At 54.7% G+C, this 25,711-nt stretch overlaps 1 protein-coding gene across 1 annotated transcript in view; it reads left to right on the top strand.

The window, feature by feature from the left end:
• Window positions 1–25,711, top strand: part of RIMBP2 (RIMS binding protein 2) — a 339,298-nt gene that overhangs the window by 243,886 nt on the left and 69,701 nt on the right. Inside the window, exons 6-9 of the mRNA XM_021923155.2 lie at window positions 554–604; window positions 16,303–16,507; window positions 21,670–21,815; window positions 22,994–23,070. Coding sequence (XP_021778847.2) covers window positions 554–604; window positions 16,303–16,507; window positions 21,670–21,815; window positions 22,994–23,070 — 479 coding nt within the window. The remainder of the gene's footprint in view (window positions 1–553; window positions 605–16,302; window positions 16,508–21,669; window positions 21,816–22,993; window positions 23,071–25,711) is intronic.

The following is a 25,711-nucleotide window of genomic DNA, read 5'->3' as shown; positions in this document are numbered from 1 at the left end:
CCATCCCAAGACATTTCTGTAGTGAAATGTGTGAAGTTACTTATTCTGTGGGATCCGGATGGCTTTGCCACGAGTGCTTTGAAGAGGGCGGCCCTGCCACAGGCTGCAGGTGCCAAGACCTGTTGCGTGCTCAGGACCCAGCCCCAGCCCCTCCTCCAGGGCCTGGGGAGGTCTCAGGGAACCTAGAGCTGATTGGGGGTCAAGTCTGCAGGATTAGGTTTTGTTTCCAAAGCAGTTCATCGGACGTCTGGGCAGACGAAGGTGCTGTCAGAGGCACTGGAGGGATACTTCTGCCACTCAGTTTACCACCTGGGGAAAGAAATAATCTGTGCACCAGACCCCCCGGACGTGCAATTTATCTGTATAGCAAACCTGCACATGTATTTCTGAAACTCAATTAAAGTTAAAATAAATAACGAATAGGAATAATTTTAATTCCTCTATTAGACGAATAAAAATGAATGACCCCTCACCCCCAGTAATTCAGACATTGATCCGATTATCTTCTTTCTCATTTGGACATTTACTCTTTTCTCTCTTTTCCTCAAAAAAGGCTCAGGTTGAGGCTAAGAAGGAGCATGAAGGCGCAGTGCGGCTGCTAGAGGTAAGGAGCATGCCCCTGCTTTCTGCCCGGGGATGGGGGACACTGGGGAGAGTTGCGTTGATACCTGCTAGAAATAATAGGTGATGTTTATGAAGTGAGCCTGGTGCACCAGTTACTAGATGCTGTTCATGCATCTTCTCATGTCGGCCTCACAAGCAACCAGTATGACAGGTGCCAGGTCGATGTCCGTTCTTACAGGGAAACTGAGGCACAGAGAGGTTAAGCAGCTTTCCCTTGACCACACATGCAGACCCAGAATTGTGTGTCTCAGACGTGGTCTGCTGCCCTCTGCTGGCTCTTCTTGGGCGGAAAGCAAGGGGGCATGGCTCACTCGCTTGCTTGCGAATTGATTTCCCCAGGGGGAAAGGTGGGTGGACCCTCTGGAGGCTGCCCTGGCCCCGATGAACTGCCTTGGGGTACCTTTTTTAGGTATGCCACTCATGCTGGGGAGGCATTTGTAGGATCAGAGTAAGGAGGGCCTGGGGAATCAGAGTCCTCAGCGCCATCCGAGGCACTTCCCCGGGTGTGGTCCTCGCAAACGCTGCGTGAGTGACCTTCTCCTGCCTCCCAGAGATGTTTCCCACTGGCCTTGGGAAGGAAACGACCACTGTGTCCCACCTGCATGAGTGGCGTGTTGGGAGTGCCCACCCCTGTCCCTGGCTCCTGGTCCAGTGCCAGCCTCCTTGGGACTGAGTAGCCAGGCAGACGGGGAGGGCTGTGGGGTCCCCTGAGGCCTCTGCTGTCTGCATCCGTCATGCACAGTGGATGGGCTGTGGTGAGCTGGGGCCCCCACCTGCTGAAGTCATGGATGGTGTAATTTACCACCCCACAAAGAGAGATTTACGTAGGAGTGGATCTGCCCAGGGGTGGCCTTCTCCGGGTAATGTTCCCTTAAGAGAGGCCACGGTTTCCCAGTATTGGATGAGGCTGCCCTCTTCGGAATGACCTTGTCCCTTGTCCCCGGGGGAGCAGCAACCACTGAAAACAGGCTTATGTGCATCTCTTACGTTGCCTTTTAAAGTCTATTCCTCCCACAGGAAAAGGTTTCATCATTATCATCCTATATATTAAAATGGATTTTCTGAAAGCCTCCATTAGTTAATAACTATCTGGAGGGAGGAGCGGGATGAATAGCAAATAGGAAAATATATAACCTGGGAGAACAGAAACAGACCTCCAAATGGCCATTTATCTCCCTGGAAAATAATTCACTTTCCCTGGCCTGAGTTATCCACTGCACTTTAATCTGCATCATCTCCTAGCAGAAAAGGTAGTTCCCTCTCCCCAGTTGCCCTGGAGCCCATTGACGTGACCCTGTGTGGCTTCAATCCGCCTCTGAGGGACCGGTCCTCCACGATCCCGCCGTCACCTGTCACCCCGTGCTGCTGGTGGTGCATGCTTTCAAACATGGTGACGGTCGCAACGCAGCGTGCTTTGGTTCGAAAAACAGAGAAGGCAATTCAGATGTGCTGGGAATTGTGTCGTCTTTTATTTACGGCGTCTTTCTGTAACTGTCTTGCTTTGCTCTTCGCGCAGAACACCTTGGACAGCATGCAGGTATTCTAGAGAATAGCATCTTCCCCGCCCGGCGTGCTTGGCGATGCTTTTCCCGTGAGTGGACGCGGCCATGAGTCCTGGGCCTGCTCTGACCTGCCTCTGCTTCCTGAACTGCAGCTTCTGACGCAGGTGGGGGGTGGTTGGGGTTCCTCAGCCTGGGGGAGCCGAGGAGCTGCTTCAAGGAGCTCCACGAGCAGGGCCTCCCCCTCATCCGGGAGTCAAATGCAACGCGTTGCTCGCTGAGGTGCCGCGCAGGCCCAGACACATGGCTCTTCCCGTCCCGCCAAGGCTGTGACTCTCAGGCTGGCACAGCGGTCCTGGGGTTCAGATGACCACAGGGGAGAGAAATTGTGGGTTGATTCTACCCTTGGGCCAGAGTTGTTGAGAGAGCCTAGCGGATAACCCTGAATTCTGTTAATTCAGTTACTGGTCATCAGAATTCACGCTGCACACCTGAGCATCACACCCTTCCGTTCTGCCTCTGCGTTGTGCGGCCAGCAAGCTCCTTCCCACGGGCCAGGGAGGCTGCCTGTGCTCCTCTCTGTCACAGACCACCCCCTTGCTATTCCCCTTGGGGTGTCCCCCCGCCGGACAGGCCTTTGAAAGTTTTCCACGCCTCTGAGTTGGATGGTGAGTTCGTGGAAGGAATGGCCTTTCCCACTGCTGGACAAGTGGTTCTCTAAGTGGGTTCCCTGGGGCAGCAACAGCAGCACCCAGGAGCTCGTGAGCAAAGCAGCTCCTCAGGCCCGGCCTCGCACCTGCTGAATCTGAACTCCTCAGGGAGGGGCCCCAAGGTTGACTGTAATCACCCTTCCAGATGTTTCTCATGCCGCCGAGGTGAGAAGCATTGTTGAGGGAGTCTGTGAGGCCGGCTACTGGGAGGCAGAGAGCAATTTCAGCAGTGCGTTCCCTGAGAAGCCTTGGCCTTTGCAGGGTCCACCTTGGGAACCTGATCCCAACACTGCAGCTGTTGACCGAGAAACCATGGCTGTCAAGTCCCGCCCACTCACCCATCAAAGAACCACCTGTGGTGTGCAGTGGGGGTTTCACGTCTAGGTGTTTGTGTCCTTGGAGAATGGGGCATGTTGGTGACTTTCTGTAGACAGAACATTCCACTGGGCAGAGCAACCTGCTTCCACGCTCAGCCAGATACAACAGAGAGCGCCTAGATAAGATACACTCCAGAACACGTTACATAAAACCCCTGAGCACACGGTGACCCAAAGGCGTCTGAGATGAGTTCCAATCGGTTCAGGACGCACCTGTGACCCAGCCTCGGGAGGTCTCGATGACATGTGGCCAAGGTCGTCTGGGCGCAGCTTTGCTTTTATACATTTTAGAGAGACATGAGCCATCAGTATGGGTAAGGTGTCCATTGGTTTGGTCGGCAAAGGTGAGACCATTTGAAGTGGAGGCTTCTGGGTCATAGCGTAACTGCCTAGTGGGTTCACCTTGCCCGTTGCCTAGATACAGCCAATTTATCAACATGGGTATTGCGATAGAGAAAGAGTAATTCATACAGAGCTGGCCATGTGGGAAACCAGAGTTTTATGACTACTCAATCAGTCTTCCTGAAAATCTGGAGACTGGAGGTTTTAAGGATAATTTGGTGGCGAGGGGGCAGGGAGTTGAGCGTGCTGATTGCTTGGGTTGGAGGTGAAATCACAGGGAGTCGAAGCTGTCCTCTTGCACTGAGTCATTTCCTGGGTGGGGGCCACAAGACCAGATGACCAGACCAGATCCATAGAGGGCGGGGCTGCAAAATATCTCAAGACCTGATCTTAGGTTTTACAATAGTGAGGTTGTCTCCAGGAGCAATCTGGGGAGGGTCAGAATCTTGCGGCCTCTAGCTGCATGACTCTTAAACAATAGTTTATAGTCTTGTGGCCAATTTGTTAGTCCTGCGAAGGCAATCTTATTTCCAGGCAGGGAAGGAGGCTTGTTTTGGGAAAGGGCTGTTATCTTCTTTGTGTCAAAGCTAAACTAGACACTAAGCTCGTCACAGAGTTCATTCAGCCTACACCCAGGAGTGAACAAGGACAGCTTGGAGGTTAGAAGCAGGAGGGAGTTAGGTCAGATCTCTTTCACTGTCTCAGTTATAACTTTGCAATGGTGGTTTCAATAGGTAGAGAAGAGACAACGGGTTGCCTTCTTTTGAGTCTCTGATGAGGCCTTCACTGAATACACAATTTCCATGTGAGAAGGAGGCAGAGGAATAATCATTTACGCCTTAGTCTGGCTCAGTGAGTCTGCATTTTTGCATAAATAATAGGGCAGAAGAAACAGCCAGATACACATTTGTCTCGGGTGAGCAGAGGGTTAGGAGCTGAGTTCTTTTGTCCCACCCCTGTGGAGATAAATGATCAATTTACATTGCCTGGGTGAAATTCAACAGAACTGTTTTAGGGGAAAGATCTGGAGGCCCACAAGGGATCTCTTTGTACGCAAATTGTGAGGGAGCTTTGTAGCTTTTTAATCTTTGCAGCTATCTTATTTAGAAATAAAACGAAAGGCAGGTTTGCTGACACAGTTCCCAGCTTGATGCTTCCCTTTGGCTTCATGATTGTGGGGTCCTGAGATTTATTTTCCTTTCATGGTACCCATAGACACAACTCCAGTGCCAGGGACACTTCTAGGCCTTGTTCTCTAAAGAATGAATGGCCAGGAGGTTTTGGTGGCAGCGGGAAAGTGTCTTTTTTCTTGGTCGCGCTGCGTGAAGTCCTGAGGCCCAAGGAGTACCCTGGGCTGGTTTTGGGGTTTAGCAAAGATGTGCATCAGGATTTAAACATAGAACAGAGGTTTTCAGGAACTTGCCTGTCAAGACAGCTCTTTTTGTAAACCTAAGAACCTGAGAGCAGGGAGATTCCAGCAACTAGGAGTTACGTAATTTCTTTGGCACTTAGAGTCGAATCAAAACAGAGAAGCAAAAGAAAACACTGAGAGCAGCACCACCACCTCGAACAGGTGCCCTGTGCTGGGCCCTGTCCTGAGAGTGCGTCGGAGACACATTGAGACATCTACAAGATAATGCCCATTTTGCTTGATCTTCTTCATGTCTGGGGGAAACCAAGGCACAGGCAGGTTAATGAATGACCTGCCCGAGGGTCTCAGACAGTCATGAGCAGAATCCCATTCAAGCCCCAGGAGTCTGGCTCCGGAATCCAGGCCTTCGATGGGCTTCTGTACAGCACAGCCTCCCATCAGCTCGACTCTGACCTCCCTGTGGATGCTGGGTGGGGGCAGAGGGGACGGCGGCCCTGGTCCTGCCTGTAGGCTGAATCGTAAGTCAGTGCTGGCAGCTCCAGACTGAGGGAGCACCAGCCATGCCGCCTTCACCCGCTGATTTTTTTCCCTGGGTGTTCAGCAGTAGCAACGGGTAGGAATGCAGGAAGTCGCTTTACCCCAGGCCGTTGAGAGGTACAGTCATATTTAACCCCTGAAACCGCTGCCTGAGGTTCTCTGTCACCTCATTTTGCTGATTAGGCAATGGGCACAGAGACAATGAGCCACTTACCCGAGGACACACAGCTCCCAAGTGCCAGGGCCAGGCCCTGAAGGCAGGAAGTCAGCCTGGTAACAGCCTCTCAGGTGCTTTGAGGAAAGTCTAGGGGCTGGCGTGCTTGTCACCATGTGGCTGGGCTGAGAGATGGGGATCTGGGCTTCCTGGTCAGGGGAACATTGTGAGGAGCCGGCGCCAGTGCTGTGTGTTTGGCGTGTGCTGTCATGCGTGTCCGTGTGAAGAGACCACCAAACAGGCTTTGTGTGAGCAATAAAGCTTTTAGTCACCTGGGTGCAGGTGGGCCGAGTCCGAAAAAAGAGTCAGCGAAGGGAGATAAGGGTGGGGCTATTTTATAGGATTTGGGTAGGTAAAGGAAAATTACAGTCAAAGGGGGTTTGTTCTATGGCGGGCAGGAGTGGGGGTCACAAGGTGCTCAGTGGGGGAGCTTTTTGAGCCAGGATGACCCAGGAAGAGGAATTTCACAAGATAATGTCATCACTTAAGGCAAGGACCGGCCATTTTCACTTCCTTTGTGGTGGAATGTCATCAGTTAAGGCGGGGCAGGGCATTTTCACTTCTTTTGTGATTCTTCAGTTACTTCAGGCCATCTGGGCGTGTATATATACATGTGCAAGTCCCAGGGGATGCGATGGCTTGGCTTGGGCTCAGAGGCCTGACTTGTGCGTGTCGGCAGCTCTGTGGTGATTCTTCAGAGCACCCTCGTGGGAGTCCCTCTCCTCTCCACAGTGCCTTGGGTATCTCCTCCTGGAGTGAGGCATCGAACTGCAGATGACGTCAGCCCTGGTTCGTCTTGGCCTCAGAGGAGCCCGGCTATTTTTCCTGAGCAGCCCTCTTTCCTCCCTGGGAGACTTCCAGGGTGGCCAGCGTGCTTGCTTCCCGAACAGGCTGGGGTCCACCTCCCCACAGGGGTCTGGCCTCAGGCCCGCAGTGGACGATTGTGGGCTGTGGGCCTTTGCCTTTAGGGGTCATCCCTTCCTCCATAAAATAATCCTCAGAGTTGTATTTTGCATCTAGGGTGGAATAAAGATGAGTATTACCCAGGTTGGATGCATTATGTATTTACCACCCTTTTTCACTTCTTTTCCGATTTTAAAGGAAACTAAAGTGGAACCATGTCTGTGGGCCCCTGAAGGTAAAGGGCTGTGGTCCCAGGTGCTGGGCCTGCTCGGCCTGCTTGGCCTGCAGGGAACCAGCCCTGCCTGGCTCTTGTTCAGAGGCTGGGTGACCCCTGGGCCAGTGAGTGTGTTGGGGGGGATGTGTGGGTGAGTGAGGGTGCAGGCTTGGGCTCAGGTGGGCCCTGGGCAGAGAGACTCAGAGACGGCAGCCGGAGAGACCTGGGTAGGTCCTGCCGCCCGCTGGGGTGTGACCAATGCAGTCCCTCTTGGCCTCATCTTCTGCCCTGCAACGGCTCAATCGACTTACCCGCAGGTCTCTGAGCTACCAGCAATGGCGATCATGCAGGCAGGCCTGGCACATAGTAGGTATCTGCTCGCGAACAAACAAAATCACACATAGAGCCTGGCACATAGGTATTCAGCCAGCGATCAATGAAACCGCCATAGGCCCCCGCACATAGTAGGTATTCAGCTAGTAACAATGAAATCACATAGGGCCTGGCACGAGGTAGGTATTCAAGCCAGTGAACAATGAAATCACATAGGGTCAAGTAACGTAGTAGGTATTCAAAATACGATCAGTGAACTCACTAGGGCTCCGAAACGAGTGGTGGTATTCAGCCAATGGTCAATGAACTCACATAGCTCACACATAGTAGGTATTCAGCCAAAGTGAACAATGAAATCACATAGGCCTGGCACGTAGGGTAGGTATTCAGCCAATGATCAATGAAATCACAGGGCCTGGCACGAGTAGGTATTCAGCCAGTGAACAATGAAATCACATAGGGCCTGGCATGTAGTAGGTATTCAGCCAGTGAACAACGAAAATCACATAGGCCTGGCACGTAGGTATTCAACATGATCAATGAACCCAATTAGGCCTGGCACATAGCAGTATTCAGTCAGTGAACAATGAAATTACATAGGCCTGGCACATAGTAGGTATTCCAACCTGATCAATGAAATCACACAGGCTCATGGTTAATTTAGTGCAGGTATCCAGCCGATGATCAGTGAACCCACCAGGGCCCAATAATAACAATAACGGCATCAGCAGCAATCCAACACACACAAAATCACCCAGCAGGTAGGTATCTCGAAATGATCAATGAAATCACATAGGGCCTGGCACGTAGTAGGTATTCAGCCGATGATCAGTGAACTCACTAGGGCCTGGCACGTAGTAGGTATTCAGCCAATGGTCAATGAACTCACATAGGGCCTGGCACATAGTAGGTATTCAGCCAGTGAACAATGAAATCACATAGGGCCTGGCACGTAGTAGGTATTCAGCCAATGATCAATGAAATCACATAGGGCCTGGCACATAGTAGGTATTCAGCAGATGATCAATGAAATCACATAGGGCCTGGCACATAGTAGGTATTCAGCAGATGATCAATGAACTCACAGAGGGCCTGGCACGTAGTGGGTATTCAGCCAGTGAACAATGAAATCACATAGGGCCTGGCACATAGTGGGTATTCAGCCAGTGAACAATGAAATCACATAGGGCCTGGCACATAGTAGGTATTCAGCCAGTGAGCAATGAAATCACACAGGGCCTGGCACATAGTGGGTATTCAGCCGATGATCAATGAACTCACATAGGGCCTGGCACATAGTAGGTATTCAGCAGATGATCAATGAACTCACATAGGGCCTGGCACATAGTAGGTATTCAGCAGATGATCAATGAACTCACAGAGGGCCTGGCACATAGTGGGTATTCAGCCAGTGAACAATGAAATCACAGAGGGCCTGGCACATAGTGGGTATTCAGCCAGTGAGCAATGAAATCACATAAAGACAGCACAGGGGACAATTCGTTTCCACATTGTTCCTGATGTTACTGGAAAGCAGCCTCCATCCAGAGCCCAGGAGAGGGCTCTTGGAGCTTGCACAGGAAAGAATTTGGGTGAGTCCATAGAGGAAAGGGAAAGCCAGTATGTGAGAGAAGTAAAGCAATGAACGGATGGCCACTCCGTAGGCAGAGCAGCAGTGTGGGCTATTCGTGGTTATTTCTTGATTATGTGCTGAACAAGGCGTAGATGGTTCAGGAGTTTTTGTGGGGGGGAAGGGGTGGGCAGTTCCCAGAACTGAGGGCTCCACTCTTTTCAGACCATGTAGGGTAACTTCCTGATGTTGCCATGGCGTCTGTAAGCTGTCATGGCGCTGGGGGGAGTGTCTTTTAGCAACCAACGCATTGTAATGAGCGCATAATGTGCTGTGAGGATGACCAGAGGTCACTCTCATTGCCATCTTGGTTTTGGTGGGTCTTGGTGGCTCCTTTACTGCATCCTGTTTTATCAGCAGGGTCTTTGTGACCTGTATCTTGTGCTGACCTCCTATCTCATCCTGTGACTCAGAACACCTTCACCATCTGGGAATGCAGCCCAGTAGGTCTCAGCCTCATCTTTCCCAGCCCCTATTCAAGATGGAGTCGCTGTGGTTTGAATGCCTCTGACACTAAGTCAAACGACCCAGTGAGCCTGGCCTGTCCCTGGGTTCTGCCTGTGATTCTGGAGTGATTATGCATCGGGCCCCTTGCTCTCAGAACCACCTCGTTTGGATGCCAGCCGCCAGCACAGTGCCTGCTTATCACCCCTCTTCACAGAGGCCGGGAAGCCAGAGGAGGGCACTGAGCCAGGAGCCGGGAGAGCTGCGGGGGCGTCTTTGGATGCTTCCCCCTTGTCTTTAGAAATAGCCACATCCACATTTGCAAGCCTCTGCTGTTTGTTCCAATTATAGTTGATTTGCCTGATGACTGTGCCATCTGTTCCTGCCTGGTCTGGACTCAGTTGCTTCTGAGCAGTGCCCTGCAGGCTCTAGCGCCTGCAGGTGGCCTCGGGATGGGGAGGAGCCAGCACCATGTGGCTGGGTGTGTCCCTGTATCCCTGCAGCCAGGGTGACACCCAGACCCAGTCCCAAACCCAGATAGGACAGCACTCTGTATCCGGAAATAAATATTGAGGTGTAAATGTGCCTGCCTGGGGTAGGACCACGGGTTGCTCTTTTCTCTCAGCATGCTTTGGAAGTGGCTCCTGCTGGCAATTCCTCCCCACAGGCAATAATTGGAAGCTCTTAGCCCCAGCAGGGACCCCCCTGGCAGTCATGAGAGCCTTCGGCTGCTGCCAAGAAGCCAGGGAGTTGTGCTCAGGCGAGGAGCTGAAAGGAAAGGTTGCAAACAAGCTGGGTGTGGACGGGCACGACTCTTAGGTTCTCCTTGGTAGGAATTCGAGGTGGGGGAGGCTGTGCCCCTGTTCCACACCTTCAGTGTAGGTTACAAGGAAAGCGAGTCTCACAGCAGATTCTCCCATCAGACAAGCATTTACTGAGCACGTGCTTATGGACAAGCAGGCACGAGAGGGTACATTCCATGCTTGGCCTGTGAGCTCCACGTGGTGCCAGCGCTCTGCACTGCTAGGAGGGTGCTTGTACATTGGCCCCACGGCGCTCATTCGGGGAAAGCATGTCAGCTGGACAGGGGCGGGGGCAACCAGACTCCTCAAATCAGTGTCTGCACACAGGACCAGCTAGAGACCCAGCTCTGAGCACCGTCCCCGAGACGGCAGGAGCAGGGCCTCACTAGTCTACGCCCTGCTCGTTCAAAGGTGGGGCAGTGCTAAGATGTGTGAGCTGGGTGACATAGCTTCACTTTAACCAACGAATGCCCGTTCCTCCCATCCCTTATGCTTAGGAAAAAGCCAATAACTCTACTGTTTATTTTTCCTGATATTGGTCATGCCGAGTAGCGTGCCTGGGGTCTCAGTGGAGACGCAGTCAGGCAGGCATCCTTGGAGCAGCAGTCTCCAGGCTTGTGGCAGCGCAGCCTTCCTGATGTCTGCACTGGCCAACCCTGGGGGGGATTCTCAATTATGGCAACGCATTGCGCAGCTTGTCTGTAAGTACGTGCTCAATGCCCAGGTGGATGTAGGCACCCAGAGGGTTGCAAATTCTAGGTTCCAGAGTCCCCCAGGCCCGGGAGCAACTAAGGGATCGTCCTGTGGGTCAGAGGCTTATGTGGGTACAACTGGGGGCATCTACAGGGCCAGGAGGACATTTGATCCCAACCTGGCCCCCCACACACCCAACCTGCTGATGCGGGAGTGCCATCATGCTGTTGTGCAGAGCAGCACCATGGCCAGCAGCCACAGCCGTCTCTAGACATGCCCGTCAGCCCAGGCTGCTGCTGAGCCTTTAAATGCTCACCAGTGTTTAAAATGTGAGCTTTTCCGGTAAACTGAAAATTCCCTGGGCGTGTCAGGCCGTTCTGGCTCTAAAGGAATGCCTGAGGCTGGGCCATTTGTGAAGGTAGTTTATGAAGGAGTCACTGGCTGATGGTCCTGCAGGCTGTACAGACGGCGTGCTGGCTTCTGAGGAGGCCTTGGGAAGCTTACAATCATGGCAGAAGGCGAACGGGGAGCAGGCGTGTCGTGTGCTGAGAGCAGGAGGGTATGGGAGGTGCCAGGCTCTTTTCAACACCCAGACCTTGTGTGAACTTAGCCTGCTCATTATGGCAAGGACAGCGCCAAGCTGTTCATGAGGGATCCACCCCCAGAACCCAGACACCTCCTGCCGGGCCCCGCATCCAACACTGGAGGTCACATTTCAACAGGAGATGTGGAGGGAATGGCGCCCTGCTGATCCTGGGAAACCGGAAGCTTTAGCTTTGCCTTTGGTGGGCTGCACCCGGCCGAGGCACTGGCCCCTTTGAAATGTGACCCCCCAGTGTCATAGGTGGAGCCTGGCGGGAGGTGTCTGGGTCCTGGGGATGGGTCCCTTGTGAATGGGGAACCACTGGCCCTATCTGCTGACCCCTTGGTTCGGGAGGAGGCGGCAGCTGGGAGCCTGGGGGCATTTCTTAGGCTTCAAGAACGGAGTGACTTTGTGTCACAGGAGGGCATGGAATCTCCTGTGCAGTGAACCCAGGTGGGCGAGGGGACTGTGGGAGGGGGCTCAGGCAAGCTGGGTCTCCCCCGTCACTGCTGCCCGTGGGCCTCCTGCTCCCAACACCCCTCAGAACGCGGTGGATGTCCCTGGTGCCAGGCCCTGGGGAACCTGTAGGGGAAGCAAGGACAGTGGCTGGCTGCTACTCTGCTGAGAATACCAGTATCCCTGCGTTGCTGCTGCTAATACTGCATCTGCTGCTGCTACTAATACTAACGCCAAACTGTTACTGTGAAGGATAACACCAGTACACTTGCAGGTCGTAATAATGATACTGCTGCGACTAGTACGAATAATACCAATGCTGCTGCTGCTGCTGCTGCTAATACTGTGCTGCTATGAATGCTAATACCAACATCACTGCTACTACACCACTGCTCACACCCATGCGATTCCTACAAAAAACACTACTGTTGCCACCACTGCTGCTAATGCTCTTTCATACCAAAGCAAGGCTGCTACTACTGCAGGAAATAAAAATACCAGTACCACTGATACTGGTACGGCTAATCAATACCAACACTGCCACCGTGATTGCAGCTGCTCCTGCGAGCGCCGCCGCCGCTGCCAATGGCAGTTCCATGTGCCCAGCATTCCATCTGCTGCCCTTTTTGGAGCACTAAGCCCGTGTTGACGCACTCTGCCCTCACGCTCATCCTAGAAACAGGCTTTGTCATCATGGCTGTTTCACAGAGGACGGGACTAACCTCTGCCGGGCGCTGCCCTGGCTGCTCACAGGCACTCTGGCCCCGGGGCTTCCTGCCTGGCCTTTCATCCACTGCCCCGAGCTGGGGGATGCTCAGGCTTGAGCCCTTTCCCACCCCTCCTCCTTCAGCTCATTGTCCAGTCACCCCAAGCCTCGGCTGCAGAGGGAAGGCATGTCCGGCCCTGCAGGGGTCTCTGAGGCTGTGGCTCTGGGGTTCAGGCACTCGTGCGGACCTGGGTGGTGTGGCCTCTCCTCACCCATGGTCACGCACTGTGCCATCGCAGGCCTGGGTGTTCATCAGGGCCAGGTTCCCTCTCCCACGGGGAAACCTCAGCTGTAGGTATCCTGTGAGTCTGCGCTCCAGGCCCCGTTCTGTGCACAGAAGACGCAGGCCCCTCGGTAGGCTGGTGGCGGCCCTCCTTGAACCCCACCGGCCGCTGTGCAGAGGTCTTGGGGTTCCTTGATGAGCCACCCGGTGGCTGCTCCTCCACCTGTTTTCTGTCTCCCTTGGACAGAGGTGACCTGGTTCATCTCTAACTTGAGGGTACTCCGCACTTCCTGTGCACGGATCCATTTACCCACAGCTTATTGTGATCCATCGAGTATCTGTTAAATGCCCATGCTGTGCCAAGTCCTGAACTAGGGGTTGAGGATGGACTGATGGGCCAGGCCGAGGGGCTGACCTTAGGAAGTGCCACTGTGGCCCACACAGGACACAGGCATGGGAGTGGCCCTGCCAGGCCCTGGGGACCAAACCACAGAGAGCCTGCAGCTGCTGCTTGGCTCACCCTCATCCTTGGCCCCCCAGCCCCCGTCATTTCTGGGAGTCCTATGGAACCATGTGAGAGCAGACAGCCTGCCCTCTTCCCTCTGTATTGCACCCAACCCGCCCTCCTGCAACCAAAGCAGGCAGCCCGCAGCCCGCCGGCCACCGCGTAGGTGTGTATCAGGTGCAGAACTCGCTTTAGGCCCCTGCGACCTCAGCCGCCCTTAGCCCTCTCGATGGGGTGTAACGTCCCCAAAGGTTGGCCGTTCACGTGGTACCTTTCATTATTTTCACCGTCTCTGCATGCTGCCTATATTCTTAGTTTCTGTTGTTTAAAATCCCTTCACTTCTGAAAACTTTCTTTTGAAGTAATTTTAGGTTCGCGGGAATTTACAAAGACAGCAGGGAGCGTTCCCGTGGCCCCTCTTCCGGCCTCCCGGTGGTGGCGTCTCTGCAGCCAGAGTGTGCTCTCAAAGCCGGGAAGCTGGCGTGGGAGCAGCACTGTGGTGTGCTGGGGAATTTATTTGCTTTCTCCAGTGTTTATATCCTCTTTTTGTCCCCCCAGTATACAGCTGTATGGCATTTGGTTGTATATACAGATTCTTGTTACCACCACCACCGTCAGGTGTACAGACGCTGCTGTCACCCAGAGAAACTCCCTCATGACACCCTCCCTAGTCACACCCTTCCCTAACCCGAAACCCTGACAACTGCTGATCTGTTCTTTATTGCTATAATTTTATCATTTCAAGATTGTAATAGGAAAAATCTATTCACTTTTTTTTTTTTTTGAGACAGAGTCTCACTCTTGTTGCCCGAACTGGAGTGCAGTGGCTCGATCTCGGCTCACTACAACCTTTGCCTCCTGGGTTCAAGCAATTTTCCTGCCTCAGCCTCCCAAGTAGCTGGGACTACAGGCATGTGTCACCCTGCCCGGCTAATTTTGTATTTTTAGTAGAGACTGAGTTTCACCATGTTGGCCAGGCTGGTCTCAAACTCTTGAGCTCAGGTGATTCGCCTGCCTCGGCCTCCCGAAGTCTGGGATTACAGGCATAAGCCACCATGCCCGGCCTATTTTAGTTAGGTCATTTTCATAGATACGATGTCAGGGAATGGATGTGCCAGTTACACGTTCTCTGTCGCACGTTAGAATGAATGCATGACTATTAAACGTCTCCTGTTCCTCCACGCCCCAGGAAGGCTCCGCAAGTGCCCCGTGGGTGCCTGGGGGCTTGTTGGCTCACACAGTTGAGCTCAGGGCCCTCTGGGGTCAGGCCTTGCCTGCAGCAGGCAGTGACAGCTGTTCCCTGGCCAAGACCCTGGCTGCCCTGCAGGGCCTGTCACTCTGTCTTAAGGGCTAATCCAGCAGAACCAGAGTGCCTGCAAGCCCCCGGAAGCTGAGTCATCATCCCACCTGCAGACCCCGCATTTGGGGTAGGAGCTGTCCCCGGGCTTGGATTCCCTTTGATGCTTTCCATGTCATGCCCGGGAGCCCCTGGGTTTTTAGCTCTACGCCTTCCTCGGTAGACACAGCCGGCTTGGCCAAGCCCATTCAGCTTCTTAAAGAAGAATAGTGCTGATTTCTTTTAATGAATCAAAGAAATTAATTATAGGCTTTGGATTTGTTAGGTTTATTTTAGAAATCCATGATCTCAGCCATAAATAGTGCTTCATTCTGGACTAAGGAGCTGAGAAGCCTACTGCTTGTGGAGGGACAGTGGGGGAGAGGATGGATGAAGAGGAGGGGCGGAGGAGGGGGAGGTGGGGACTGTCGCTGAGCCCTTTGCTCAGGTCCGGGACACAGCAGGAAACAGGACGACAGAGGCCTGCCCTCATGCGGCTGACATTTCACTGGGGAAACACCAGTGTCTGTCGTCAGGCCCCATTAATAATCCCATAACGGATTTTCCCAGCCGTCCTAAAGTAAGGAGTGGCAAGAAAGCGGCCTTGTATGCAGACCCGACAAGCCGTCCCCACAAGGAGCATCGTACCCAGAGCTCAGGGTTCGCCATTTTCACTGATTCAGCAAACGCTCTCTGAGCACGATGCTGAGTCCATGCAGAGTGCCGAAGGTGTATCCACGAGCCAGAAGGCAGAGACTCAGGGCTGAGAGTGTCGTCGTGGACACCGACAAGAAACAAACAGCCCAGGAGCTACCGTAGTGCCGGGGGGCGGTCAGCGCGGTGGAGAAAGGAAGGGTGGGTCCTCTGTAGACCCCTCTGTCCTGCACCTTCTGTGATGGGGGCCAGAAACCCATCTCAGGAGACCGTGTCTCACACACAACTCGAGTCCCAGGGGAGCAGGGAGCGGGGCTTTGCCCATGTACCCCTGACCTGGGAGGAAGCCCACAAGGGTCAGAGATGTCCCGAGATTGGACACAGCCCAGGTCTGTCCTGCCCCGAGGAAGGAGCTTTGCTGGGCTACCCCTTTCCTGTATGTGTCCCCAGGGGAGACGCTTGCCTTCCCCAGGGCTCCCGAGGTGTCTTCGTGTTGTCTGCAAATGCAGCAATGTTGCTAACTGACTGTAGCAGATAGATTCCTTATTGCTCAAAGTGGCGTTCTTAAGTGTTCTGCAGTCCAAAGGGGCAGGCACCCTGGATGAGAATTGCATCCTTGCATCCGTGGGACAGCACCTGAGCTACTCCCCTGAGTCTGGGCCGCATCACAGCCTCATACTCCAAGTTCCAAACAGCTCTAGCAAAGCCTGCCAACTGCAAAGTGCCCGGGCTGCACGCACAGCCCAGAACAATCTACGGTTGGCTGGGAGCTGAGTGTTTGCAGAATTTCTTGGCACCTGTGGTTTCTCACATTGGCCAGTAGCCAGGTGGCACGAGAAGCTGGGTTTATCAGGCACTGCTCTCCCGTGGAGGTGGGAGGCAGCCCCTGCTGCACACGGCACACACAGACACGTGCACACACTCTTACCACGCATGCATTTTCACAGACACAACACGTGTGTGTGTACACACACGTGCACACACATGCATATGTGCACACATACAACACATGTGAACAGGCTCAGACACATTTCCACCACCAAATGCGCCACCGCTGACCCCCTGTCCTGCCTCTGCCGTGCAGTCCAAGGTTCGAGAGCTGGAGGAGAAATGCCGGACTCAAAGTGAGCAGTTCAACCTGCTGTCCCGGGACCTGGAGAAGTTCCGGCAGCACGCTGGGAAGATTGACCTGCTGGGTGGCAGCACGGTGGCCCCCCTGGATGTCTCCACGGCCCCCGGCAAGCCTTTCCCACAGTTTGTGAATGGCCTAGCCACCTCCCTCGGCAAAGGTAAGCACCTGGACCATCCGCCTTGCTGTGGTGGGGACAGACTGGCCGTTGGCCGGGCCTGCGAGGGTGCGTGCAGGTGAAGTTGGTTTGGTGACACCTGGCAGAGGGTTCAGGGACCCACCACCACAGTAGGAAGGATGAGAACAGGGCTGCTCGCAGCCACGGGGCACACGGTGCACCCAGCACCTCACGGGCATCCACAAATGTGTGACCCACACATTTTCTCACCTGTAAATCCCATCTTACAGGCGAGAAAAACCAAGGCACTAGCGTGGGTCACACAGCTGCTGATGAAGGCTCAGTCTGGGATGTGAACCCAGGAGTCTGGCTGCAGAGACTACACGGGTGATAACTCCACGCGGGCTTCTTGGCGGGATACTCCAACGCTCTGCGAAGCTCGTTTCTCTGCATTAGTTGTTTCCCTTCCTTCTCATCTCAGTAACCTGTTGGTGATGTTGGGACGTGCTTGGCACCTCTATTCCAGCAAAGGCAGTGGTGAACATGAGCCCTCACCCAGCACAGTCCTGCTTAGAGGCCGGGTGGGGAGAAGCCCCCTGTGTACGTGCTGGGGGGGTTAGTCTTGGTCGCAGGCAGAACAATCACAGGTGTCCTTTAATCAGAGCTCGGTGGAGGTGCCATGCCCCGGCTGAAGGTTAAGTGGGATGCAGACGTTAGACAGGTTTCATGGCCAGGTCTGCCCATCTGTTTAAGAAGTTGGTTTAAAAAAAATTAGGAGAGATGAGCATCTGAACCTCACTTTGGAATTCCGTAAAAAAGATAATTTGCACATTTCCCCTAGTTTTTATCAGAATATATAAGTACCTTGGGTGCTTTTTATCATTAAAATAAGGAGATGCCACTTGGGTCTTGTTAAAAATCGTTCTCCTGCCTCTCCCCTCATCCCGCACCTTCCCACACCCTTCGCTTTTGGTCCATGCATCAGAGAGCATACGGGCTGGGGTAAGCGGCCATGGCTGTGGAAGGCCAGTGGGCAGGGACCAGGATCTGAGTGCTCTGCCACTCATCTCCAGGCACTCACGACACACGGGCTGCATGCCCTGCCCAGGTTGTGACATTGAAAGACAGACAGGGCCCCTGGCGGAGCTCCTGCTGGCGGGCAGATGATACATAGGGAGCCCCTGAAACAGACGCTGCATACAGACCAGGTGACAAGGTGGATGGTGATTTGGGCTCTTCTAGATGGTCCTGGAAGGCGGCTGCCAAGAAACCACATTTGAGCTGTGAAACCTGAAGGGTGGAGGAAAACAAGACAGTTTCAGTTCTTCCCAGGGGAAAACAGAATGCACGTGTCTCCACGCTCTCTCTCTCCCTCCCTCCCGCAAAGGGACACAGAGCGCCGCTCCATGCCACAAGAAACGCACGGCTTCTGCTCTGGGAAACCCACTGAGACTCGGGCCCAGAGCTTTTCCTGGGGGCTGCTTGTGCGGGCACCATGGCCACTGAAGCTCTAGACTCCCAGAAGGAAAGCAGGTGTTCACTGTGAGCTGTGTGGTGTGCACAAGCCAGGCCTGCCTTTATCACTCAGGGGATGTTTCCTTCCAGTGTAGAGGGCATTTCAGAAGCTGAGTTCCAGACACCGGCCAGGGACCCACCTTGCAAGCTGGCCCTTCTGAAAACAGCAGTCGCAGGCCTGCCCGGTGAGCCCGAGGCTCACAGCACGTGAATGTGGGACCCACTGCAAAGCTCCTGGGTCAGGGAGGTGGGAACGGGGATTGGCCAGCATGGAAAAAGGAATCTGATTAACCACGGCAGAAAATGCACACTGAGTAAAACCAAAAAACCAAAGCGGGACGATGCCTGTACTAAACCAGGGGCCGCTTGGCAGAGAAGAAGGTGTGCACCATGGCTTGTGTTTAATAACCGTCCGGAAGATGCACCCTCCTAATGAACCCAGCTCATTTAATCACTCTTTCCTCGCCCACCGGGGTCCCCCGGCATGGCCCATGCCCGTCTCCCCTGGCATTGCCCTGGCATTCTCCTCACAGTGCATGTCACTTATGGTGGCGGACACCAGCGCCTCCAAAGAGCTGCTCCACACCACCCCGATCCCACCAGGACACTCCTCCCTGCAGACAGCACAGGTCCCTCTTCCAGGCCTCTGCTGAGGGTCTCCTCTTGTTTTATTCTTTCTTCCCTCACTCTCTGAATGGGTTTACTTATTTTTGTACATTTTCCCCCTCTGTGTTTACTTATTTTTGTACATTTTTTCCAACTTTGAGGTATAGTGGATAATTAGAAATCATATATATTTAAGGTGTACAACGTGATCCTATGTAACATAAATCAGTTGCGAAATAATCACCACAGCCAAGCTAATTAACATACCACCTCCTATCCACGTCCTTACGTGGTTACCTTTTCTTTTCATGGTGAAAACCCTTAAGATCTACCTCCTTGGCAAACTTCAAGTCTATAATCCAGCGTTTTTTTTTTTTTTTTCAATGGAGTCTCACTCTGTTGCCCGGGCTGGAGAGCAGTGGTATGATCTCAGCTCACTACAACCTCCGCCACCCAGGTTCAAGCGATTCTCCTGCCTCAGCCTCCCAAGTAGCTGGAATTACAGGCACCCGCCACCATGCCCGGCTAAGTTTTGTATTTTCAGTAGAGACGGGGTTTCACCATGTTGGCCAGGCTGGTCTTAAACCCCTGACCTCAGGTGATCCACCTGCCTTGGCCTCCCAAAGTGCTGGGATTACAGGTGTGAGCCGCTGCCCTGGCCTACAATCCAGCATTTTAGCTGCATTCATGTTTCTGTGCAGATCCCCAGAGCGTATTCATCTTGTGCCCTTCAACCAACAGCCCCAGGCCCAGCCCCTGGTAACCACTGTTCTGATCTCTGCTTCTGCGAGTTGGCCTTGTTGAGGTTTCGCATGTAAGTGGGGGCCGTCCATGCCACGTTTGTCTCTCTGTGCCTGGGTTATTCCACATAGCAGAGAGTCCTCCAGGTCCCTCATGTTGTCATGAAGGGCTGCGTGTCCTTCTTCCCTGAGGCCGGATAACATCCCATTGTGTTCGTATCTGTATTTTTTACCTGTTCATCTGCCGCAGATCTTCCTCCCACACGGACCTGAGAGACAGGGTGGTGGAAGGTGCAGGGCTGGCCACAAGACACAGAAGGGGTCCCAGGCGGATGTGCCGTCACTCACCTGTGCTTTCACCCAGGGCTCCTCCGGCCTGTGGCTGGGGCGGCCACCAAGGGACTCGCGTCCTGTATGGGGAGGCCCCTCACCCCTGTATGGTGAGGCTCTGCAGTCAGTATGGGAGGCAGGCGTTGCTCACGGACCAAACTGTCCCTGGCAACTTCCTAGGAAGGAGCGCGTTGGGGAGAGGCGTGGCCTCTCCTATCCCCGCCTGCACCCCCCTCAGCACAGCCAGCTTTCTTTCCAGTATGGGAGCTGGGTTTTTTGAGTCAACATTTTTTTGAGCCATATTTTTCTAGAACATACGTATTTTGAAGCATTCCCATCATGAGAGAGGGTGGTGTTCACATCTCGAGGGGCCGGTGGGAGCCAGCCCCACTTGAAGGCACTGCATGTTTTGTTTCTAATCTCACCCTCTCTTCTCAGGCACAGCGGCAGGTAGAAGCTTCCATGGGGATTACATTATGTTTCCCTAGAGAGTTAGGTTCGGATAAGTTAAGTGTGAATACAAGGTGACTGCTGTGTTCACATCACCTTCATCGGCTGTGCCGTCCCCTGCTGTTCACCGTGGCTGCGGTGTCAGGCAGGAAGGGCTATAAGCTCTGCTGCAGTCACAAACCCCCCCAGTCTCAGAACGCCGGAGGACAGCGTTTCCTCTCCGGAAAGTTCCCTGGCCACTGTGTGGGGAGGAAAAGTGGCTTTTGTCCACACGTGGAGCCTGCCACGCCCGTCGAGTTTCACTGGTCCAGGTGACTCTCGTGGCTGGGAGCAGAGAAGCAGCAATGCCAGCTGGAACTGGAGAAGCTGCAGCAGGCCCTGCTCTCGGCTGGGTTTCTGAGGCTTCTGGGAGCTGACTCGTTCAGTGTTCACTTCGCACCTGCTGCACGCCGAGCCATGTTACAGTGAATAAAACGAGGTCCTGCCCTCCAGGATCGGATGTTCTCACAGGAGACCGCGGGGCAGGGCTGCCCCAGTTCCAATTCCCTGCCGTGGTGGTGCTGTCCTGCTGCTCACTGCAGCCTGGAGCTGTGGGGCCTGCCAGGGGCGGCTCCTAGGGCAGCCGTTAGTGGAACATTCCTGATGGCTTTTTAAATCATTTTATCCTTCCCGATTTGGACTCAGCAATTCATATTCATCAGTGAGGTGACTGTTAGGATGAGACAGCGACAGAGGGACCAGGGACCCCAGGGAGGAGGCGTCATCATTCCTAGTAGCGGAGAGCTTGGGAAGGAAGCAGCCGCATCGTGTTTCACACCTGGATCCTGGTTAAAGGGCAGCGTTCGTCACGGTGCTCAATGCTCCTTTCCAGGCCACCAGGACAGGGCTCAGCAGCCCCTGAGACCCCAGGAGGATAGGATGGGATGAGAACTATTTCAGTCCTTGCAAATCTCTCATCAAGAGTATATTTTAGCCACAAACTCACCTCTTTGGCCAGTTAGGACTCAGTGGTTCACAAGTGACAGCAAAGCCAGCCTATGCTGATGTGAGCGAAAAGGAGTGTGTCTGTCACCTGGAGCAGGTGAAGAGCCAGGATGCGGCTTCAGGTACATCTTGAACCAGGGGCTCCAAGCCCATCGCCAGGATCCACTTTCCCTCGTTCTCGCTGTGAGCAGGTGCCGTCCTCATGGAATGCTCCTCTTGCAGGTGCAGGAGGTTGGCGGCTTCCCAGAGCTTCACAGCCGCTCAATTTTAAGCCATGGAAAGGAGCAGCCTCTTTGCCATCAACTCTCCTTTAGTTCCCTCTGCCTGGGCAGGTCCTCATCCTGTGCTCCCAAAGAAGCATTACCACCAGGGTGAACCTGCCAGCTGGACGGGCCCAGAGCTGAGGGTGGGGTCACACCAGCCTACGTAGATGGTGAGCGGGAGATGGGTGGACCCCAAAATGAAACGCAGTGACTGTTGTCAAAGAGGGGAAAGGTACCCCGGGTAGGCACGTGACCAATGCACTTTTACGATGTTATTTGTATATTTGTTTCAACTTGTTTTAATGTTCGTGGCCAGGTCAGGAGAGCGCTATTGGAGGCGGCTCTGCGATCGGTGAATATATCCGGCCCCTTCCACAGCCTGGTGACAGTCCGGAGCCTCTGCCCGCCAAGCCCACCTTTCTGTCGAGATCCGGTAGCCCAAGATGCAGATCTGAGTCAGACGTGAGTCCCGTCCCACAGGGGCCGCCGGGCCTGCCTGTGCCGTGTGTGTCTGGTGTGGATGTTGGCCAGTCTGTCCCGTGTTTCCTTCCCCATCCTCCTCCCTCTCTTCCTTCTGGTTGGTTCTTCCCTTTGCCCCTTTTAATTCCCTGGCCTGACTATGTGCTGGGATGTAGGGGCCCCGCTGTGAACACAGGTGAGGTCCCTGTTCTAAGGGGGAGCAGAGAGAACACTGGCGAGGCAGCGTTTAGAAAAGCAAATCCCGTCGAAGGGTGCGAGGATGACACAGGGAGGCCGTTGATGCCGAGGTGGCCGGGAGGGGCCTGTGGAGGTCGGGGACGGCCCCTCGAGTCCTGTCCTGTCGCATTGATGGGAAGGGGCTGGTGTGACTGGAGGGGGGCAGGGGCAGGGACGAGCTGAGGCCGGGGCAGAGGACAGCGCTTGGCTTTTTGTCTGAGTCCGAGGTGAAGCCACTGAAAGCTGTTAAGGCAGGGGGTGACGTGGTCTAACTCCTGCTTAAAGACTGTTCCGGCTTGTGTGGGGAGTGCGCTGGGGGGAGTGAGAGTGGAATAACTGGGGGGTCGCACACATGCTCAATTTCTCCCCCACTCCTATGAGAAAAGGCCACGCCCACTGACTCCCAGGATTGCTGTAGGAGACACTGGGTAGAGCCCCCACACTCCACAAACCCCGAGACAGGAAGAGAGGGTGGGGGCTGGGGGGACATGGCAGCTCCCACCACCTCCCCATGTCGTCCTCCTGAGGCGCTGGGCATGTGGGGTGGTGGGAGCCTCTTCCATAAACTGAGCCCCTGGAGGGCCAAGTGCCCAAAGCAGCATGCAGCTGTGTCTTCCACCGACCCCACAGGGCCTGGCGCCCCGAGTGTCTCACGCCCTGAATTCTGCTGGGGGAAGGCCCTGCCTTCGAGCCTTGCTGTTTGGGGACTGGGTTCTCCACAAACACAGAAGGGGCCTGTGTGATAAGGGGTGCACACTGAGGGACCACCTTCCTTTCCGGACTTGTATGTGGGGGTGCGGGTGGCAGTGCCTCCTGGGAGTGCCACAGTCTCAGGCCGTCTCTCCTGGGGCCCAGGAAGCTGTGAGGGGCTTTCCCGTTGCCGCGGGAAGGGAGTGGGACACCTCCAGCTTCCATAACCCGCACACCCATTGCCTTTTTCATAGATGGAGAATGAACGGAATTCCAATACCTCAAAGCAGAGATACTCGGGGAAGGTCCACCTCTGTGTTGCCCGCTATAGGTAAGCGCGGCCTCTCTGCGTCCACCAAGCCCCTGTGAGTGGGGCAGATGAGATATTGGGTCTGGGAACACTCGGGGGGCTGAGGGGTTCCCTTCTCCCAGGGCACGAGAAGAAGGTGGGATTTCAGCCTGGTCTGGAGGCTGAGCAGAGTTCGGTGGAGAGAGTTTGGGTGGCACGCGAGTCTCCCGGGGCTGCCATGACAGCAGGTCACAAACCTGGTGGCCTGAAACCACAGGTTTCTCCTCTCCCAACTCTGGAGGCAGAAGTCTGAGATGGGGGTATCGGGGGGCTCTCACCCTCCGAGTGCTCCAAGGAGGGGTCCTTCTTGCTTCTTCTGGTTGCTGGGAGCCCAGGTGGCCCTGGCTTGTAGCTGCGTGGCTCCAGTCTCTGCCTCCATCCTGCCCAGCCACCTCCCTGTGCCTGTTTCTGTGTGTTCTCCCCACTTCCTTTAAGGATGCCCGTCCCTGGATTGGAGTCTGCCCCGCTGTGGTATGACCCAAGTCCATCACATTCGCAAAGACTGTGTCCAGATAAGGTCCCGTTCACAGGTGCAGGGGTTTGGCCATGAGTGTGTCTTTCCAGGGGACATCCCGCCAGTGAGAGTGAGAGGGGACATGTCCAGAGCCCCAGTCCCCGCCAGCAAGAGTGAGAGGGGACGTGTCCAGAGCCCCAGTCCCCGCCAGCGAGAGTGAGAGGGGACGTGTCCAGAGCCCCAGTCCCCGCCAGCGAGAGTGAGAGGGGACGTGTCCAGAGCCCCAGTCTCCCGCCCCCGAGAGCGAGAGGGGACGTGTCCAGCACCCTGCTCTCCCGCATCCTCCCCCTCTGCCGGGCGCTGCAGGCTGCATCTCGCTGCGATAACAGCCACTGAGTGGGCTTCCCTTGCAGGGGCCTTCAGTGCTCGTGCTCGCTGAGAAGTAACGAGAGCCAGTTTTGTCCTGCACACCTCTCAGGTCCTCCACGGGAGCCTCTGCAGGGTGGACATGGGTGGGGACGAGAGGTCCCCCAGGACTGCACTACCTGATTGAAAGGAGAGCAAGCTGCAGTCAACTCTGCCCGCAGGCGGACACTTGGGAATTCATCAGCCAGGGGCAGCAGGCCCAAGACACAGCAGTTCGCCCCCATTTCCTCACACTTGTGAAGACCCAGCCTTTTGTCTCACAGATGCTCCAGCAGCTCTGAGTGCGGGCTTGGCCTCAGGCTGACCTGACGGTATTTCAGAGGCAGATATCCCTGCCCTTCAGCTGGCATCGGGCAGCCAGAGTCCCCTGTGATCTGTTTAGGGACCAAGCTTCAGTGTAGATCCCACCCTCACTAGATCCTTAAACTCTGCTCATGCAAAGGGGGTGACTCTTGATTTAAGCCAATTGGTACACCTCGAATACCTTTTGCTTTCTCCAGCGAGAGCTATTTCTAACAACCATTAAGAGGATCAGTGGATCATGTTCTGCTCGTTGGTAATGTGCCAATTTCACTGATGCAAACCCATTTCCGAGGTTCAGGTAGCAGAAGCACTGGGTAGCTGTCCCTGGGCTGTGGGATCCCCAGTTCGAATCCGGCCCGGGCAGACACGAATGCTGGTTGCACCCGGAGCGGGGCAGGCCCACAATCCACTCGTCTATCACGGTGCTGGAGGACAGCATCACAACGCTGAGAGGCTATTGCACGCAGACACACAGGACCACAGTTGGCGGGGCCAGGATGAAGACTCAGGCCCACCCCTGGCTCGCTCAGTACCCTCCTTGCTGTGTGTGGAGCAGGTCCAGGCACAGCCATTCACGGAACCCTCAATGCCAGCACAGGGGCAGCACCGGCTGGTGTCCTCTGAGCCTGGCACATGCTGAGGTGGCTTTCCAGCCAAACAGAGGCCTGGCACACCACAGACGCCTTCCTTTCCGATCATGAGCCTGGTCCAGCGAGGCTACCACATGCGACCTGCGATGGCCAACCTCAGAGGGCCACTGGGCTCGTGTTCCTGCCACTTCTGTGGAGAGGGCACGGCTTATTCTGGAGGAGCTGCCCTAGAGCTAATGTCCTCTGAGGACTGACCCACGGCTGGTACGGCCCCAGAAGCGGGGACGCGACGAGCCTGCACATCTGCCTCTCCCGCGGCCATCACCAGCCATGGCCCACACACATTCTCCTTATCTCACTCTTTCAGTGGCATTCCCGTTTTACTGGTGATGGATTTATGCCTTTTTTTTTTTTTCCTGCCCATCCACCCTGAAACCAAACCAAGTCAAATTGTGAGGGGCATGTAGTGGCCGGTCCCCGAGAGAGCTGTTTCTGAGTTTTCTGAAAGCCCTCAGAGCCCCTGAGAGGTGGCTTTGCCGGTAGATGTAGGTACTGAGTTCTCTGGATGCCCTCAGAGCCCCTGAGAGGTGGCATTGCCGGTAAATGTAGGTTCTGAGTTCTCTGGATGCCCTCAGAGCCCCTGAGAGGTGGCTTTGCAGGTAGATGTAGGTTCTGAGATTTCTGGATGTCCTCAGAGCCCCTGAGAGGTGGCGTTGCCGGTAGATGTAGGTTCTGAGTTCTCTGGATGTCCTCAGAGCCCCTGAGAGGTGGCGTTGCCGGTAGATGTAGGTTCTGAGATTTCTGGATGTCCTCAGAGCCCCTGAGAGGTGGCGTTGCCGGTAGATGTAAG

The sequence above is a fragment of the Papio anubis genome, chromosome 9 (assembly GCF_008728515.1).
Source record: "Papio anubis isolate 15944 chromosome 9, Panubis1.0, whole genome shotgun sequence".
In the NCBI taxonomy this organism is placed as follows: domain Eukaryota; kingdom Metazoa; phylum Chordata; class Mammalia; order Primates; family Cercopithecidae; genus Papio; species Papio anubis.
The sequence above is the reverse complement of the archived record's forward strand: the minus strand, read 5'-3'. Positions and strand labels throughout refer to the sequence as shown.